Raw genomic sequence first — 20,291 nt, 5'->3', positions numbered from 1 at the left:
GTTCCCTTTAGGATTTTGCCTGGGGGATGGGTGAGGGAGATGGGCAAGGGAAATGGTGCTGGCCAGCGCCTTTGTTCCCTGAGGAGCTGAGCTCTGTCTTCCAGGGCTCAACACCTCTCCCTCCTGCTGTCCTTTCACTCTCCCGCTCTCTGAGCAGAGCTGTTGACTTATAACATTCCAGATGTTAAGTCCCACTGGCTGTCAGAACTCACTCCGTCCGGCCCTTCCACTTTGCAAGTCAGACTTGGGGGCTCTGCCTTGCCTGGCGGGCTGCCCATCCACCCCCACCCCCACCCCCACCCCAGCTCCCTCCCACCAGTCTGTGTAGCACACACCACCTCCGCCCTTCCTGGCCTCTTCCGTGGGCCTCTTGTCTACGTTTGGCTCTGGAGAGTCCATTCTGCTAGTCTTCTGGCAGTTTTCTAGGTTATTTAGGCAGATGTGGGTGGAATCTAAGTGATCAGCAGGACGAGGTGAGCCCAGTGTCTCCTACTTCTTTCCTTCTGCCATCTTCTCTCCTCCTACTTCTTTCTTTCTTTCTTTCTTTCTTTCTTTCTTTCTTTCTTTCTTTCTTTCTCTTTCTTTCTTCTCTCTCTCTTTCTCTCTCTTTCCTTCTTTATTTCTTTCTTTGTTTCTATATCATTTATTTTGGCTCTAAACTTTATTATTTCCTTCCTTCTATTAAGGTTAGGTTGTTTATTTGAAATTTTCCTTGTTTCTTAAGGGAGGTCTGTGTTGTGACCAACTTCCCTGTTAGAACTACTTTTGCTGCATCCCAAATTTTTGGACCATTTTGTCTTCATTTTCATTTGTTTCCATGTAATTTGTAATTTCTTCTTTGATTTCTTGGTTCACCCATTCATTGTTTAATAGCATATTATTTAACTTCCATATTTGTGGTCTTTCTAGATTTCTTTCTTGTGTTTCATAGTGTTTCATAGTGTTGTGGTCAGAAAAGATGCATGGTATGATTTGATTTTTTTTAATTTGATGACACTTGTTTTGTGGCCTAATGTGTGATATATTCTGGAAAATGCTCTGTGTATACTTGAAAGGAATGTGTATTATTTTGCTGTTTTAGGATGGAATGTTCTGAATATGTCTGTTAAATCCATCTGGTCCAGTGTGTTATTCAAAGCTATTGTTTCCTCACTGCTTTTTGGTTTGGATGCTCTGTCCACTGATGTAAGTGGGGTGTTAAAGTCCCTTACTATTATTGTCTTACTATCAGTTATCTCTTTTATGTTTGTTATTAACTGTTTTATGTATTTGAGTGTTTTCATGTTGGGCGTATAAATATTTACAATTGTTATATCCTCTTGTTGGATTGTTGCCTTTCTTATTTTATAATGTCTTTGTCTGTTGTTGTCTTTGTTTTAAAGTCTACTTTGTCAACTATAAGTATTGCTACCCCAGGTTTCTTTTGGCATCCATTTGCATGACAGGTGTTTCTCCATCCCCTCACTTTCAGTCTACTGATGTCTTTTTTTGAAGTGTCTTGTAAGCAGCATATAGATGGGTCTTATTTTTAAATTCATCCTGACACCCTATATGTTTTGATTGGAGCATTTAGTCCATTTACATTCAGAGTAATTATTGATACTTATTTATTGCCACTTTTTTATTTGTTTTGTGGTTGTTTCTATATATTTTCTCTGATACTTTCTTCTTTTGCTCTCTTTTATGGTTTGTTGGCTTTCTTTAGTGATACACTTGGATACGCTTCTCTTTTTTCTTTACATATGTATTACTGGTTTTTGATTTATGGTTACCATTAGGTTTGTATAGGACATCTTATGTATAGAGCAGTCTATGTTAAGTTGATGGTGGCTTATGTTTAAATCTAATTTTTACTCCTTTCCCTCCCATGTTTTAGATATATGGTATCATATTTCATATCCTTCTATTTTTGAATCCCTTGACTGATTTTTACAGATATATTTACTTTTACTTCTTTTGTGTTTTTTACTTTTCCTAGTCTCACTTATTGTCTTCCTTTCCACTCCAGGTGTCCTTTTTAATATTTCTTGTAAGGTTGGGTTAGTGGTCACGAGTTCCTTTAGTTTTTGTTTGTGTGAGAAACTCTTCATTCCTCCTTCTATTCTGAATGATAGCCTTGCTGGATAGAGTGTTCTTGGTTGCAGATGATTCCCTATCAGCATTTTGAATATATCATGCCACTTCCTTCTGGCCTGCAAAGTTTCTGCTGAAAAATTCACTGATAACATTATGAAGTTCCCCCTTGTATATAACTGTCTTCTTTTGCTGCTTTAAAATGTTTTTATCACAATTTTTGCCATTTTAATTGTTCTGTCTTGGTATGGACCTCCTTGGGTTGAATTGTGGGGGAATCTCTGTGACTCTTGGATCTGGTTATATGTTTCTTTCCCCAAATTTGGGAAGTTTTCAGCTATATTTCTTCAAATAAATTTTCTGCCCCCTTATCTTTTTCTTCTTCTGAGATCTCTATAATGCAGATGTTATTATACTCGATACTTTCTTAAGTGTCAAGTAATCAGTGACTGAGTTCCCTGAGATAATTCTCAGTTTGTGTAATTTTATTTCTTCTCTTTTTGACAGCTTGATTTCCATTACTCTGTCTTCCAGGTCATTAATTTGTCACATGTGACTAGGTCTGTTTCTATGTGTTAGAAAAGTTAGCCACTCCTTGCTCTTTAATAATCATAGCCTTATGGTGAAGATGTCCTGTAGTGCCCTGCAGTGCAGTATCCTTGTTCCCCAGGGCCTGGCATTTCAGGGAGTATCTCTTATGTGTATTGCGTGTGCTCTGCTCTTGAGTCTTGGCCTCTTTTTCCTTCAGTCCAATTGTTTGCGGAGGCTGTCTTTGCCTATTGTGGGCAGCAAGATGTGCAATGGTCTGCTTGCAAAATGAGACCTGCCCCTGCTACTGCTGGAACTGAGGTCTTGCAAAATTTGAGAGGTCAAATAATGTGGTATTTACAGGGTTTGTGCTGGTCTTCTGGGGAAGGGGCCTGCAGTGCTGAGACTGAGGTTAGCATGACTGGGAAGGGTGGATCTGCTGAAGTATGGGGGGGGGTGCTTGGTGCAAGCAAGTTAGGTAAGAACTGCTGTGTTGTTTCCTGAAGGTAGCCCTTGTTTATGCTGGGGGGAAGGGGAGGGAAATGGCACCTGCTAGCTCCTTTGTTCCTGAAGGGGCCTACCCAAGATCCTTGTGTCTCTGGGCTGTGCTCTGACAAGAGCAGATCATTCTCTCCCCTGTCTGCCCCCTGAATTTTTCAAAATGCTGGTTCTATGCTGTATCTGCATGGGCTGTTTGTCATGCTGTCTCTTTTAGGGCAAGGATGCCACTTCCTAACACCTTCTGAGCTCTATCATAGCCAAGCCTGCTGATTTTTAAAATTCCAGACTTTAAGTCCTGCTAGTTTTAAGAACTCATGAAATTTGACTCCTCTTAGTCTCAAAGGCAAATATTACAGAGATTCATTCTCCTCATTTGTTGGCTTCCCTGTGTGAAAGTCTGTATTCTGCCCTTCTAGGTGCCACCAGTTCCCTCCCTATCACAGAAGCCCATGGTCTGTTTTGTTTGCACACCATGTTTTTACCCTTTCTACCTTATTGATGAGGCCTCTTCCTTGCCTTTAGTTATGGAATTTCTTGTACCAGTCTTCCTGGTTTAATTATGGCTGGCATGGGTGTTATCTAGTTGTATCCATGGGACAAGATGAGCTTAGGTTCCTCCTAATCTGCCATCTTCTCAGCTGAACTTCAAAGACTCCCTCTGTCTGATCTGCTTTTAAACATTTTACTTTCCAAGAATGCTTCCCATCATGCTTCTTCTCAGGGCCTTTAATATTCATTACATCCCCCTGCCTGTAAGCTCTTACTCTCAGGTGCATCTGCAGTCCCCTGTGATTTTCATGCACTGTGGCACCCATCAGCTGCCTTCTATGATTTCAGGCATGGATCCAAACTGTGCCACTGTCTCAGTCTATTTAGGTGAGACAGAAACATTCCCTCAGGCACCCGACAGGTAGGCCAGAACAATGCAAACAAGTTCCAGTCTGCTCTTTCCAACCCAAGGGAGGGAACTGAGAATTGAGCCATTTCTTCCCAACTGTGTCTTGTCACATTGCAGAGAGGATTGGGCAAAGGCAAAGAAAAATCTGTGGAATTTCCTACTGGTTTGAATATGCCTTTTCCTTGATGAGACATTCACTTGGTTGCTGCAGATATTTGACTGCTTGTCAGAGCTCGTATAAAGTTGTTTTATCAGTATGTAGTTGTTTTTTTTTGTTTGTTTGTCTTCCTGAGGAAATAAGGGACTGCAGTTTCTTGGTCTGCCATCTTGCTCTAAATTTACATTTATTTGATGTTATCTGTGCCTTCTGTCTTCATCATTAAAATAAACAGTAGAGAGGTGCCTGCATTACTAGTGTATTTTAAAACAACCATTATGCAGGAAAAAGAGGCAATGATGGGCCAGGAATAGATGTCACAAAAATGGTGTCACTGTTGAAAATAAACAGTTCCTTTATGGTATGTGGAAAGAACTGTAACCAGGTAAGTTTTTCTTCTTATACCTATTGCATCTCCTATAGTCTTATAAACTTAAGAACAATGTTGAAGAAATTTGAGCTCTTCTAGATACAGTTATTAGATTTCAAATCTACAGTATACTTTTCTCTGTCCTCTATAATTGCCACATACTCCAGACTTTGCCTCTATAGTCGTCCAAACCTGAATTGTCTTTTCATGTAAATGCTTTCTATCCTTAGAGGACGACATCAAACTCCATTGTTTTTTAGAGTTCATCTATGAACCGTCTACCTTACACTGCTCCCTTTCATCTTTGAATCGTTCCTACAGGCAGTTATATACACTGGAACATTTAATTCATGAAGAGAGTTGAACAGGAGCCCTTTGGGCTGATAGTGCAGATACTGTTATGCCTGTCTCCCAGGGTAAAAAAAAAAAAAATATATATATATATATATATATATATATACATATACATACACATATATATGTATGTGTGTATATATATATATATATATATATACACACACACACACATATATATATGCAAATTCTTGATCCAAAATACTGCTATACAAGAAAAAAAATGTACAGACCAGGTAACTATAAATTAGGGAGCAGGTAGAAGGGGGAATGCCTCAGGAAGTCTTCACAGTGGGAGGCTATAGGTGGGAAGAATATGAAGGAATGAAGGAAAGTCTAAGGCTGAATACTGCCCAACCATAGTTTTACCAGGGGCCTCATTCTTCCAATAAGTGATACTTTCATCTCAAACTTCTGTTTTTATATTGCTTAAATTTCACATACCTGGAAGATGAAATCAGATCTTCTAGGTTATATGAAGATGAACTCATAATTCTGTGTATGAAGTGATGTGTTGGTTCAGTAGTAAGATTCCTTTCTTCTTTCTGGAAAAGTGAAAACCATTTGTCACATAGAGATTGACATGTACTTTCTCACCTTATTGGCATATTTTAAACACTAGTCTACACTACAATGAAAAAAATATCTAGAAATCACTTAAAAGATGGACGAACCCCATGATTCTCATTAAAAGATCTCTTTCCAATATGTATTTTTTGGGGAATGACTTAGTGAGGATGATCTATTATGATATGGGAGTTTGAATAGATTTTAAATTTCAGATTGTTTGAAGAATATAGTTTTCCATTTCTGCACTTTACAAATATTTTAAATCATACCTTACCGACTTCAAAAAGGAAAAGAAAAGAGACATAACTCTGTTCAATTCAGATGCTTTTCAGATCAATTATCTTAACATGTACTGTGATCTATTTGTTGGGAAGTCATGTGTGATTTCATGACCATATTTTTTACGAGAATATCATTATTGTGATTTTTCTTAAAATCTCAAAAAAGCGAATATTGAGATTATTGTTCATATAATCCATTTTGAATTTTGCTGTATACAATTTGCTATACATTTGCTATATACAGTTATGCTATATGCTATAACATTTCTTTGGCTACCTATAAAGCCAGAATTTCTGAATATGAGGCTCAAGAAAACTATTCTGCAGACTGCATCAGGTCATGAAATCACACATAGCTTCCCAACAAATAGATCAAAATTTGTGTGAAGATAATTTACTTGTTAAGCTTCTGAATTGAACACAGTTGTATTTCTTTTCTTTTTCTCTGGCTCATCTCAGCTTCTGTATTTACACATGAATCATGTTAATTGGATAATCAATAGAGTTGTCTCACCAGGAAATCCCAAATCATACAAAGTTTACAAAAACATGTTTTGGTACTAATTATTGGACATGGCCAACCCCCTATGATCGCTGAAGTTGAGGCTGTCATTTCAGAGTTATGATTCCAGGGACAAGAGCTATGCCCCACGATAATGGTGGAGTTTATGGGCTGATTACAAGGATGATACTTAAAATATTTTGATTAGCCTGTTCATTTTGGGAATGTTGGCTAAGTAACTTTTAAGAAAAAAGTTGGCTATGTAGCTTGCCCAAAGGAAACATAGCTATTAAAGGAGAGTCAGGAATCAAACACAGACAATTTGAATTTGTATGGATCTTTTTTTCACTTCCTCCTATGTTGACCCAATCTAGTCTTATCCTACTTGTGTAAGTCTTCTTACACAAAATGTTCAATTGTGGCTGTTATTTACCAGCCAAAATAACAAAAAGGACTGGAATCGATTAAATAGTATATTTAAATAAGTAGCTTGCATTTCTTTTCAGTGGTTTTCATTTTCTGTTCTCCTTGGGCTTCTAACTAATCTAGGTCTCTTTCAATTATCTGCTTTCCCTCAGTTGAGTTTCATGGTTTCATCTGTTAATAATTCTGTTATACTGTAATTAATACCAGGCTTGGGAAGAGACTGGAACCATGTAAGTATTCTTTACTGCCTAATTAAGATACATTCATGGACAGAATATCTGAGGATCTCTATTCTTTGCATAGATATCTGGTCACTGACAGTTATGTTTCTCATTCACCTTACTCTGTGGCTTTTTCTTCCAAGAGTCTGTTTCAGTCACGGCTGTTGAGCACGTAGCCATGTCAAACTCAGCAATGGTTCTTTTAACTTCTCTCCCCTTAAGTTCTATTATATGATTTGAGGTTCCTTCAGTACTTTCAATATTTGCACTGGATGTGGACTGACAACATTTTCTTAAAGAAAAAAAATTTTTCAGGGTGTTTGTGCTTAGTGTTGGCTTGGGAGAAACAACTTTGCTTTCTACTGGCTTCATGGCTTCTTTCACTTGGTCTTCAAATTGCTCTCTGAAGTATTCTTCTTTTACAACCTCTCTTAAAACAACTTCATCTTCAGACATTAGTCCCTCTTCTATGATACTTTCTGAATCTTCTTGATCAATATCATGAGCTACTAACCGAATGATAAGATCTTTTTTGGTCTGAACATCCTTTAAAAGCTCTACCTTGGTGATATCAGGCTTTCTTATATTCTGAAATGAATTTCGGCAAACAGCCTGGAATTGAAGGTACAATGAATATTAAAAACCAATGCTTCCTTCACTCTTTCTGTGGTTCTATTGTAATATAGCTATTTTAATATGATTTATAGTTTCAATTTAAGTAGTATTATCTTTCAATGCCACTACTTGTATAAAGAAGAAACAAATGAAAGTTATAAAAAATATTTGTCAGTATCTAGCATTCTTTTAATATTCCAGAGATCATATTAATCTGCCAGAATTTACTCCCAAGTATAGAGGAAGGTCTAACATAGGTTTCCTTCTAGTCTTTTTCTTTTTCTTTCTTTCCTTCTATTTATTTATTTATTTAGCTTAAATTTTATATTTTGTTGCATCATAATTTACTTTTTGTTTTTTCATTGACTTTGAAAGTTTGGGGACAGAAGTAGACACTATAATCCACTTTTCTAAAATTCTACATAGGCAGTCATAGAGAATCTAAATGTACATATTTGTAATAAAAAAGCACGGTATTGTCTGATATTGGCTTTTTAAAACGATGAATAACCAAACTTGTGAAGGTCTTTGACTCCTCAATCCCTGTTCTTCCACTCCTGATCTTGGTTATATTTTCCAAAAGAATCTTCACAACATAACTCTTAATGTTTTTCTTAGCCTCCCAAGTCAATGGAAAACTTTCCATTTTCAATGTTTAAGGACAGATCAAAGACAATGATAATTAAATAACAGAATTTCTCTAATTTCTGTAGCCTTTGATGATGCCACAGAACCTCCAAACTGAGTTAGTAATCTTAGACTTCAACATCCCTTTGTAACACTGTGATCCAGTTTTTCAGATGATGCCCTAAAAAATATCTTCTGTGGAAACAAAATATAGAAACAGCTTTTTAAGAAGATAAAACACAATCAATTTTGATTTTCTGTGTTAATAGAGGGAACTAGTGGTTTAGAAATCAAAAATAATTCCATATGGCTTTGGAATTTGTTATTATATATAGTTTGATATGTATATTCCTAGTGTGTTGGGAATTTATAGTACTCAAAACAGAAAACACAGTACTGACATGGAGCCAACAAATGTTTAGATTCTTTGAACTAATCTATTGTTCTTTTGTCTCTTTTCTGTCCCTATGCTAAAGATATATAGTATTGGAACCCAGATTCGTGCAAATAATATGTCTTGATAAAGTTCTATGTATCTGCTTTAAAAAAATTTTTTTTAGGATGGCTTTTCTTCCCCTTAAAAGGACAGGGGTAATTTTTTTGGCTTAAATATTCTCTTTCCCACTGTGTGTGGTCTATAAATGACTTAAGTAAAGAGAGGCATTAACTAAGAGTAAGATTTGTGACAGACAATTCTACAGATAATTAAAAACAGATTTTGAATAATGTTAGTTTACAGTCTGTTCATACAAATCTTACCCCAAGGGATTACTTATATATAAATGAAGACTGCTAAGCAATATGCTAATACAGTGATGAGAACACATATGGAAGAGTAAATCTTAGAGCTGGAAGGAACTGTCATCTGGTCCAGAAAATTTAGGGCAAAGGAGATTAAATTAGTGCCTCAGCCCATGGTGATCTCAGTATTTGAGTATGAAAATATAAAGCACTAATTAACATACTTACCAACCCTAAGATGGAATTCAGTGCCTTACAAGATAGTACTGGCAAAACATTCCCCTCAAGTTTATGCTCCAGGGAGAAGGGTTCTATCAAACTTTGCTCATTTTCCAGGCCACAGATTATATCCCTAAGCATACCCAGTCTTCTGATGAGTGAACACCATCAATTTAAGGGGACTGACAAAAATCAAAACGTGTAGATCAGTGTAACTCTATAGGCCAGACAATTCCTTTGTCCTCAGTGCTATAGTTTCCATGTAACAAGGACATCATTTTGACATTTTAAAGTCCTTAGGACTTTAATCAAATAATATATTTAATCACATAATCAAATAATATGTTTGATGCCCTAGTGTGTAGCTAATTTAGGGCAGAACTAGGTCCAGTTTACCAAAATGGCAGCATTAGGGCAACTGGGTCTCAAATATGGACAGAAGAGGAAACTGGGCACTTATAGAGGATATAGAAAAAATCGAGGAAGGCTAATTAAAATAAAATGATAACAAGTATAACCTAGCATTTGTAATGTAATGTTTGTTAGTGAACGTTGCTAAAAGTAAAGAGTACCACTGTTATAGAGTCGTAAGTTTGAGAAATTAAAACTATTTTAGATAGTTTTTGAAACCTCATATATCCTGATATTCTTTAACTGGCCTTAAAAACTGCTTTAGCTATCCACAATAAAGAATGTAGATATCCACAAAAAATAACAGGAACTATAGGAGACTGTGTTTCCTCTGAATCTGCAAATGAAGATTATAATTTCAGTCATCCTTATTTTACTGTTAAGGGCATTTCCCTGTATTTCTGTTCTTTAAAAATGCCAGTTTAAACTGATTTCCTTAGGAAAACTAGCCTGAGACTTTTAGAGTGATCCACTGAACTGACATGGCAAGTCTCTGTAACTCATGTGACTAAAGGAATGAACCTGTGCAACCAGTTTTCCTGTTGGGCATGGAATAACAACAAAAAGTGCATTCCCATATACCTGTTGGAGGAAGGAAATCACAGGACAATCACTATTCACTTATGGTTTTGCTATTGCTTTTGCACTTACCTCGAAGGGTTTTACATCCAGTCGTCCCACCTGATTCAATGAGATACGTCTTTCTCTCTGTATATTTTCTACATTAGATGTGTCTGGTAAGGAGTAGCTTCTCCCGCTTATTGATGCTTTTCTCAGTTCTGTTATGCTATGTCCAGTTTTTCTCAAACACTCCATCTTGAGTTTCTCAAGAGGTTGGGTTTTTACAGAAAGTACTGCTAAGTGTTCTGAGATAATTTCTGGATCTATTTTGATTGCTTTACTCCCAACGTGTGGAACTATTTTAATTGGAAAATTCTCTTCATTTGAATCTTGATCTGGCTCTTCTTCCTCTAACTCAGGGAGTGTATCAATAGCCACATGCTCTTGTGCCTTTTGAATAATTTTATTAACATCTAGATTTCCAGAGAGATTAGCATTTGAATTCTTTGTGCTAACTGTATCTAATGGAAACTGTGAAACTCCATTAATAATTAAACCAGCCACGTTTTTAGAGAAAACAGTGTTTGTACCTTTTATATCATCATAGAGTTCTTTATGGGTTCCAGATTGTTGCAGTACTTTACTGTATACAGAATCAATAACCTGAGAAATCATTTCTATGCTTTCTGGATTTAAAAAGTGTCCTTCAGGATCAGCAGCAACAAGATTAATGTTACTTTGGGAAATTTCAGCTGTCACTGATTTTGTCAGTTGAGATGCAATTTTATTTAACTCAGGCTTTGATAATTTTTTTGCATCTTTGCTTGAGGCACTTGGCAACCTTACTATTTTAGCCAAGAACAAGGCCAGTGCTTCCTCTAAAAACCTGGCATCTAACATAGACTCTTTTTTGGATGAAGACTTTTCCTGGGACTTATATTCATCAACAATTTTGACCACTTTTTCCATAATTTTGACAGCTTCCAGAACTAATTCTGAACTTGATGCTTTGTCCTCTACTTGAGGTTGAAATTCAGAGTTGGAAATTTCCTTCACCATTAAAAAACCTATTACATCAGAGAGGACATTGCTTTTACCCATTAAATCCTTAAATATAGAAGTGTGTGAGCCAGAGTGCTTTAAAACACTGGTGTAAACAGAATTAACTACCTTTTCAATAGTTTCATTGTTGGCTAAAGGTACAGTAGGCAATTCCTTGGCTGGCGGTGCAAGTTTAATCTTACTTTTGGAGATAAATTCTTGTATTGAATTTATTATTTTTGAGCTTATTTTTTGCATGTCAGTTTCTAGAGATTTGGTTCTTTCCTTATCCACTTTTGGAAACACAGATAAAAGCTTTGATAAAAATTTTACAGCAGTTTCTTCTATCATGTTATAAGGCAGTATATGAACATGTGATGGTTGAGGCTGGGGAGCATCAGCAGTTTGGATAACATCTTTAAGAATATTTTCAACAACATTGTCAACTTCTGCACACTGATGTGGAGTTAGCTCTCCAGAAAAATAGTTTTGCAATTGATTGCCAGCCACTTCTCGCATAAGTAAGTCAACTATGGTTTCTGAAAGGATTCTGCATCCACTGGCTACACAGTTTTGTATAATCTCTTGTGATCCAAACTGTGATAAGAGGTTATTATAAATAGAATGCATCACTAATTGAATAATTTCATCATCATTGGGATGCAAGCATTCCACATATTGTATAGTCATATCTTTATCATTGGAGATTGCTGTTGTAACTGTATTTAATAAATTCATTTGAAGGAAGTCCAATTCTGTGAACCAACTGTACTCAGATGTTTCTACTTCCGTGTTGGATTCTGTTAAGAAAATTTTGGATAAAAGAGCAAAAATCACATTTTCCAAAAATTTGTGAGGCAGCAGGATGGTATATGGTGATAATGTTTGACATTCTTTGCTGGCTGTTTGTGCCACCTTTCGGATGTTTTTAACATCTTTAGATTCCAGAGGCAAACATGCTGAAGCTGGAACTTCATCACAAAATATGAAATCAAGTTGATGTTGAAAAATTTCATTTATCACTGTACTGGCTAGTCTTCTTGCTAAATTTTCCCCGTTACTCTTTATATTTTTACAAATGGAATCCTGAGATACATATTCCTTCAAAATATTGCATACAGAAGAATGAACAACTTTGTCAACCAATGTTTTATCAATTGCTTGTATTTTATCTAAAGATATCTTATTTGATGAGGGTTTTCTAGTCACTTTATGCATATGTGGCATTCTATCCACAGTTATTTTCTTAATGTTGGATGGTGTTTCATCTGTAGTTGATTCTTTATGCCAAAGAAGTGCTTTAGGAACTGATGACACTTTATCTACAGGTGGAAAAAACTGATTTCCCTTATGTGGCCTAAATACCTTAATTTGAGCATCTGAAAATTCCTTTAACAGTGAGTGCATAAGTTTCACAGCTGTGTCATAAAGTTCAGATTGATTTTCATCATCTCTTACATTTTGACGTCTATCACATGTTTGTGTTTCTGATGAGGAAGAAAAGATCAATTTGTTAACCATTTCAGTGATAACATCTTCTAAAAATTTAGCAGGAGCAATTCCGGGTTTAGTTTTTGGTGGGTAGTGAGGACTGTCTGATTTACTGGGTTCATTTTTAATCTCCTTACTTTTCACTTTTTCTGTTTTTTTCCCTCTCTCTCTCTCTTTCTCTTTCTCTCTTTCTTCCTCTCCCTCTCTTTCTTTATTTCTCTCTTTCTCTTTGACAGGGAGATTTTTGTTAATTGAGAGGGATGAATCCTTTGTTGAAACAGACTGTGTAAAATCTTCACCAACTTCTTGAATTGCAAGCAATGTTGTATCATTTGGGAGACTGCGGGGTTTTGAATAATTTGCTGATTCTGGAGAATTACATATTTCTAAGATATTGTCATAAATGTTTTCAGTGACATTTTGAACATACTCATAATCTGAGTATTGTTTCTCACTTATATCTGTTTGAGACGGAGAGTCTTTTCCATCCTCATTATTTGGCTTTTGGGTAACTGTTTTCAAAAAATTCTCTGCTGTGGTCTCTGTATTTCTTGCTTCAGATATCAAAGATAACTGAAAGGGCGTGTCTTCTTTTTTAAGTGTATTTTCTCTTGTATAGTCAATCTTCTTTTCAATGTTTATTTCAAATTTTGGTCCAAGTACGTCCTCCTTATATTCTGTATCATCAGTAGGAAATTGTACGTTTATATTATTATATTGTCTCTTATATTTTGAAACTGGTATGTTTTTCTTCTCAATGTGATTGTTTTTTAGAGTTATCTTTAAATCTGGCTCCTGCATAACTTTACTTTTCACACTGGTGGTTGGAAAAGTAACACTTGATAAATTCTCATGTTTTTTAATGGAAGTTTCCATTTTATTTTCTGTCTCTTTCTTTTTGTTTGCCACACTTTCAGCTGAATCTGATAACAGGTTAACTATGTTGCTTTTCATAATTCTAGTTGCAGAGGGATCTATTGGATCTTGGATGTCACCTTTTTTCATTGAGGTCTCTTCAGTTTTGAGTCTTGTCTTTCTACTTATTGTACCTCTGTCTATTTCCAAAGTGTCCAGCACGTTTTTCTCGTTTATGGTTGAAAAACTGTGTTTATATGAATGTTTTGGTAAAGCAAGTTCATTCCCTTTTAAGCATTTGTTTATCTGTGTAGAGGTTTGCTGCGGTAAATGCTGAACCCTTTGGGTGATGTTATCTGGATTTAGAAATGAAAAGAAGGTGGAAGACCAGTCTCCTGAAAAAAGTGGTTGAATCTTAAAAGCAGAGATTGCCTTCTGAGCTAAAGTGGCAATCATTTCTATGACAATGTTACTTTTATCAACCTTCTGAATATCACTAGATCCATACTTTCCTATGAACTGATCATACACAAAATTGGATATTTTGTCAACTGTTTCTTTATGAATTGGTGGAAAAGAAAGCGTTTCTTCAGCATTTGGTAGAACTTTAATTTCACTTTTCCTAAATTCTCCTATCAGAGAGTTTGCAAATTTTATAGCTAAGCCCACGAGGTCTGGCTCTACCATTTCTTTTTTCTTAGAATCTTTAGTAATACTTGGAAGAGAATAAAATTTATGAACAAGCTCAACGATTACATCTTCCAAAAATGTAGCTGAATAAAGAGCAGGCTGTGTCTTTTCTTTATCAGGTTTACTAAGTACAGACACATGCTCATAATCAGAGAAGTCACTGGAAGATGGTTCTTCACCATGTAAAAATGGATGCAGATGATGATCCACGATTTCTTTCATGATGAATCCAGCTATTTTACTGAGGAATGAGCCTCCTTTTTTGTCTGTACCTTTCTGTACTTCAGCTTGAAATTCAGATTTCTTCAAAATATTATTACATATAGAGTCAACCAAACTCTCAATCACTTCTAATTGCATACTTTCTGCATTCTCCTCTGCTGTGGCAAGGCGAATCTCATGTTCAGAAATTTCTTTGATAATTTCATCTGTCAGTTTCGAAGTTGCATCTACAAACTCACAATCAGATGTAACTTCTTCCTCTTTTAGTTCACTTTCAGTGTCAGTTGAAGGGAAGATATGCACTAGCAGCTTGTAAATCATATCTTCCAAAAGAGAATGAGGCAACACAGTAATACATGATGGCAAGGTATGGCTATCCTTTGTGATGACATTGAGCACATTTCTGATGATATTATCAGCTTGAGGGGAAGAATAGGAAGAAGACACTAATTCTCCTGAAACTAATGACTGCACCTGATATTCATAAATTTCCTCCAATAGCAAATGATATATTTTTCTCCCAAAACAAATAGTGTTACTTTGTACAGCCCTGTATACTTGCATCAGAGATTTATAATCATCTAAAATTTTTTCATAAATTAGGTTGACTGTGTTTTTAACAATTTCTTTATATCCTTCTGAAAAACACATGTCATCATCAAAGTTACCTGCAACTAAAATCTCTGATGTGGTAAACTCCAGAACAATTGAATTTACTAATGTTGTAACAATACCAGTAATTTTGGCTTTTACTGTATCTGGGTTTTCAGCAGCCAAGAAATTGTGTGAGAATGCATAAAGGAGTTTACATAAAAGCTCAGAAATTACCTCCTCCCAAAACACAGCCAAGTTCACAATGAAAGATAACTCTCTCTTTTTAGGATCTATTGCTTTCTGTTTATATGTTTGATCAACTGCAGCTGAAACAAGAGTTTTATCTTCAGATAAAAATGACTGAAGATGGTGGTTAAAGATTTCTTTTATTATAAAACTTGCTATTTTTGAAACAGCTGTATTACTTATACCTTTTTTATCTCTTGTAAGGGATTGGTATAGATTTGAACATGAAAGATCAGCATAAATGGAATCAACCATAGACTGGATATCTTTTTCTGAAATCATACTTTGTTTTTCATTCCCATGTTTAATAATACATATTGCATGTTTTGAAATTATTGACATAATTTCATTTATCAGTTTTGTGACTGTATTATTTAAGTCTGATTGAGAAGTATCTGGGTGTTCTGTCATGGAGGCCAATGGAGTCATCTGAGATATAAGCTGAGTGACAATTTTTTCCAAATGAGTATGTGATAACATGGTAGTATATATTGTTGATGCCTGCCTTTGAAATTTTGATTTGGTAATGTTACACTGAAGTCTTTTTATTAAAACATTAGTATTGAGTTTGGAGTGTGACTTAAAAGGAATCTTTCCTATGAGGTGTGGATGAATTTGGAAATCAAAAGTTTCAGCAAGGATGATTTTAGTTATCCTTGCAGCCAATGTTTTTGTGTCATTTAGAAAATCTTTAGGAGACATTATTTTCATTTCATATTCTTGAAGAAGTTTGCTGTATGCCATATCAATAATGTTCTTGACTGCATCTCTCTCCACTGGAGGCAAACACAGTTGTTCCTCAGCATTCTCTAGAATGCTAACTTCAACTTTTGAGAATTCCTCTGCTATCAAATGGATGAGTTTTTCAGCTTTATCAAACAGTTCATCTTCTGAATCCCTTACTGATGTTGTTTGTACAATGCCTAACACCCTGTGGAATATTTTGCTTAAAACCCCAGAGACTACATCTTCCAAGAAAGTTGAGGAATAAACACTGGCATAAAACCACTGTTTTCTCTCATCATCAAAATATTTATATGATGAAGAAGGTAATAACTTTCCATCCACAAATGGCTGAATATGTTGTTGACAGATATGTTTAATGATAAAACCTGCTATTCTATCAATAAGAACATCATTACTGCTTGTGATATTTTGCTCAACTAATTCTTGAGACTCAGAGTTTTGCAAAATATTTTTGAATACTGAGTCCACGAGATGCTGAACATCATCTTCGGAATAAACAAACTTGGTTTCTTCCTCATTTTTTGAAAACCGAATTTCATGTTGGGAAATTTTCATCCTAATATCACTGATTATCTCTGAAGCAATTTCGTTGAAATTCATTCTTAATCTGTCTTTTGGGCTTTCTCTATCTGTAACAATGCTAGATGCAGGACGAAAGATTCTAGATAATAGTACTCTTACCATGTCTTCCAAAAACGTGTATGGCAGCAAGGTGTTATATGGAGATAAATTCTGACTTGTCTTGGTAGATTTACTGATGTTACCAAGAGTGTCCTGAACAATATTCTCAGCCATTGAAATAGAAGAGGAATATGATGACACATCCCCAGAAAATAGAGGATGAAGAAGGTAATCTGAAATAGCTGCTACAATTAACTTTGTAATATTTTCCACAAAAATATCACTGTCTTCAGACTCTTTATCAACCTCAGGCTCTAGCCCATGCTGTTTTAAAACATTTCTATAAATCGAGGTGACAAGTCTATCCACAATATCTGTATCTGCAGAGGTGTAAGACTGTTCTTTGCCATCATATAGAATGTGAATTTTAGCTTTGTTAAAATGGTTATTTATTGAGTTTACTATTTTTTGGGTCATATTTTCTAGTTCAATTTTAGTGTTATGCTTTGGACTGAAAATCTTTGATAAAAGTCTGGCAACAATTGCTCCTACAAATGTATCAGGATAAATACCTGAGGGTGATGGCATGTGGGGTCTCTGTGACTCTATAACTTCATTGAGAACCTGTTTAACCATATTTGATATGGCATCCGATGGAGTCTTTGGACGAGGTAAACCTTCTCCACACAAAAATGGCTGAAGATGATTTTCAATAATCTCTTGGATAATAAAACTGGCTATTCGGTCAATCATAATTGGGCTTCGGCTGGCTATACTTTTCTGTATTGAAACAAGAGAATCAGACATTTTCATAATATTGTGATAAACGGTATCCACCATCTTCTGGAGGTTTTTTCCGCTACATAGATACTGATTATCATATATAGTGAACCAAATTTTATGTTTTGAAATGGCTGACATAACCTTATTTATTATACAGGTAGACATTTCATTGAAATCTGAACTCATGAGATATTTGTTTCCCAAAGGGGAGGTCTTGTTGGGTGAAGGAATCAGTTGAGATAAAAGTCTTCTGATGATGTCTTCTAAAAATGAATGTGACAACATGGTAGTGTAGCCTGTTGAAGACCTGAACTGGGAAGTAAATTTTCTCAAGTTATTTTGAAGTTTCTGCAATATAATTTCAGCTTGGAGAGGGTAATATGAATTTGGTATGAGCTTTTCTCTGAAGCAAGATGGGAGTTGGTAGTCTAAAATCTCTAACAATATGTTATTAGTTATTTGTTCTGCTATTGAGGTATTGTCACATGCCAGATTATCATCACAAGTCACTTTCAATTTATATTGCTGTAAAACATCATAATAAACTGAGTCAACAATTCTACTAATCGTTTCTTTATGGATTGGTGGAAAACACAGCCTTTCTTCAACATCCCGTAAGACAGTGACTTGTGCGTTATTAAACTTATTTACTACACCATTGACAAATAATGTATTCATCTCATTGAGCTGGCCCTCGGTGATGTTTTCATTTTTTCCCCACAGTGAAGTAGAGAGATTAAAAAACAGTTCTGAAATTATCTCCTCCAAAAATGTGGCTGAATACACACCGATATTTATATCTCCTGGATATAGCTTATTATGGATGGGTATTGAATCCATATCCTTTGTTCCCTGTCTTTTGAGAGGGGACACAGAAGTGGAATTTACTGAATATTTCTTGCCAAATGGTGATTGCTTTTGGGGGCTAAACCCTCTGAGATTATTCAGGGATCCTGTCAAAGCATTACCATCATAATTCATGAATCCTAAAAAGGCTTTACCTTGTCCTAATTCTGTTAATTCTGGCCTTTGTGCATTTATGAAACTAGACTGTATTTCTCTTCCTGTGTGCCTCAAATGCTTGTTTGCTAAAGGTGGGCTTTGGGGGAGTTGTGTACTGTGACATAGTTTGTCCATCAATGCTTTAACCAAGCTGTGGGAAATAATAGTAAGCATAGAGTCTGATGATAATAAATCTTGATCCATTTCTGCCAGATTTTCCAAATAGTCTGACATATAATCTCCTTGAAATTGTTCACAGTCCATTGCTCCCTTATAATAATCAAATTCTTTGTCTTCTACACTTTGCAGTATTTTTAAAAGTTTACATTCTTCCGCTGATACTTCATCAGAAAGAGGGCTATTATCAAGAAAAACAGTGCTTGTGCATTTTTCCAAAAGTGTTCTGATAAGTTTCTCACACACGACATTGAGAAGAAAAACTGATTTGGGGGTGAGGCCAAAGTTATTTCCAAGTATGCTATTAGTTTGCTGCTCATTTGAGGATGAGAAAAATGTTCCTGCTTTTTTATTAGAATTCATGGCCTCACCTGGATATTCATCTGGTGAAAATAAATCTAAAACAATATTAAAAACTTTATTGACTACTTCTTTGGATTCACAAGTTTTTAGACTACCAACCAGATTGTCTAACTTACATGCCAGATAATTTAATTTATTTTTTTGAAGGAGATGATCTATTTGGTAAGTAGATGCTTCACAATTTCTGGATCCTTTCTGTCTTTCCATGGTATTTGTTTCATTGCAAATGGGCACACTATTTTTTCTAAGCACGGAAAATGATTTTTTTCTTCCATTGCTTTCAAGATGATGGTTTTTTCCTGTTTCCCTGGACATTACATGAATTACTCCTGTTAAAAGATCCTGAAAGAGATTATCTAAGTCATCAGCAGCTACTCCTGGGCAGTAAATGTACTTTGTTTTTAAAGGACACATTTGTTGTGCAATGTCAACCTCTATAATGTTACTGTTAAAGAGGATTTCGGTAATGATTTCGGAAATACTTAAAGCAAGTTCTCCAATAGAAATTGACCTACTCTCAAACATTTGAGAATCAATTGAAATAATCTTGTTAAATGTTGCATTTTGGCTTTCCAATGCTTTCTCTTTTTCTCTACTATCTTTGGTGTTACCAGAAATGCTTGAAGTTAAATGGCAAATGACAGACTCAGTAAGATGTTCACAAAATTGATTAAGTGAAGAATCATTGTATATGCTTCTTAGAGGCTGTTGTGATTCACATTTTTTCCTTGATAATGTAGAAATAATAGATTTCTCCTCACTGGAAGCTGAAAAAAAAACCTGATCATTTTTAGCACACATGAAGAGAAATATATAAAATTCAATATATTGGAAATTATTTACATATAAATTTCACCTATGGAATATCTCACTAAAGAAAATGAAAAACATAATCAAGAAAGATATTGGATTTTTTTTCAGATATTTATTTCCCACATGTAGAATCTTTTTTTTTTCCTCACCTGTAGAATCTTAATTTTAGCCAAAAAATTGAGAAAATAATCCTAAAGAATTCAAGTCTCCAAGTCAAGTGCTGATATCTGTCTTGCTTAAATGGGTAGGGGCTCTAAGAAGCTGCAAATCATACAGAGAAATGATTTCCAAGTTTAATGTTATAATCTATCATGTCTCCAGTGATCTCTAGAGAGCTCATGTAATTAAATTTTTTTAGTGAAAACATTTAATGTTAGGCTATTCATTACTTTTAGGATGTGATGCAATAATGACTTGATTGAAATGAAAATGTGCTAGGAAGGCTGGGGATAGGTTGCAATGTCAGCAGAACTGTAACCCCTCGATTATAGTTTGTCATAACTCTACTCTTTTTCCTATTCAACAGAGTATTTATTGAAAATCATATACCTACTTAGGATGGCCAGCTTCTTGGAAGTGGCAGCCAGAAAA

General features: G+C 35.4%; 1 protein-coding gene across 1 annotated transcript in view; it reads right to left on the bottom strand.

The window, feature by feature from the left end:
• Positions 1–20,291, bottom strand: part of FSIP2 (fibrous sheath interacting protein 2) — a 97,682-nt gene that overhangs the window by 26,348 nt on the left and 51,043 nt on the right. Inside the window, exons 17-19 of the mRNA XM_027055125.2 lie at positions 10,146–19,654; positions 6,999–7,493; positions 5,326–5,426 (exon numbers count right to left, since the gene is read on the bottom strand). Coding sequence (XP_026910926.2) covers positions 5,326–5,426; positions 6,999–7,493; positions 10,146–19,654 — 10,105 coding nt within the window. The remainder of the gene's footprint in view (positions 1–5,325; positions 5,427–6,998; positions 7,494–10,145; positions 19,655–20,291) is intronic.

Source organism: Acinonyx jubatus, chromosome C1 (assembly GCF_027475565.1).
Source record: "Acinonyx jubatus isolate Ajub_Pintada_27869175 chromosome C1, VMU_Ajub_asm_v1.0, whole genome shotgun sequence".
Classification (NCBI taxonomy): Eukaryota; Metazoa; Chordata; class Mammalia; order Carnivora; family Felidae; genus Acinonyx; species Acinonyx jubatus.
This window is presented reverse-complemented; position numbering and strand designations above follow the sequence as displayed.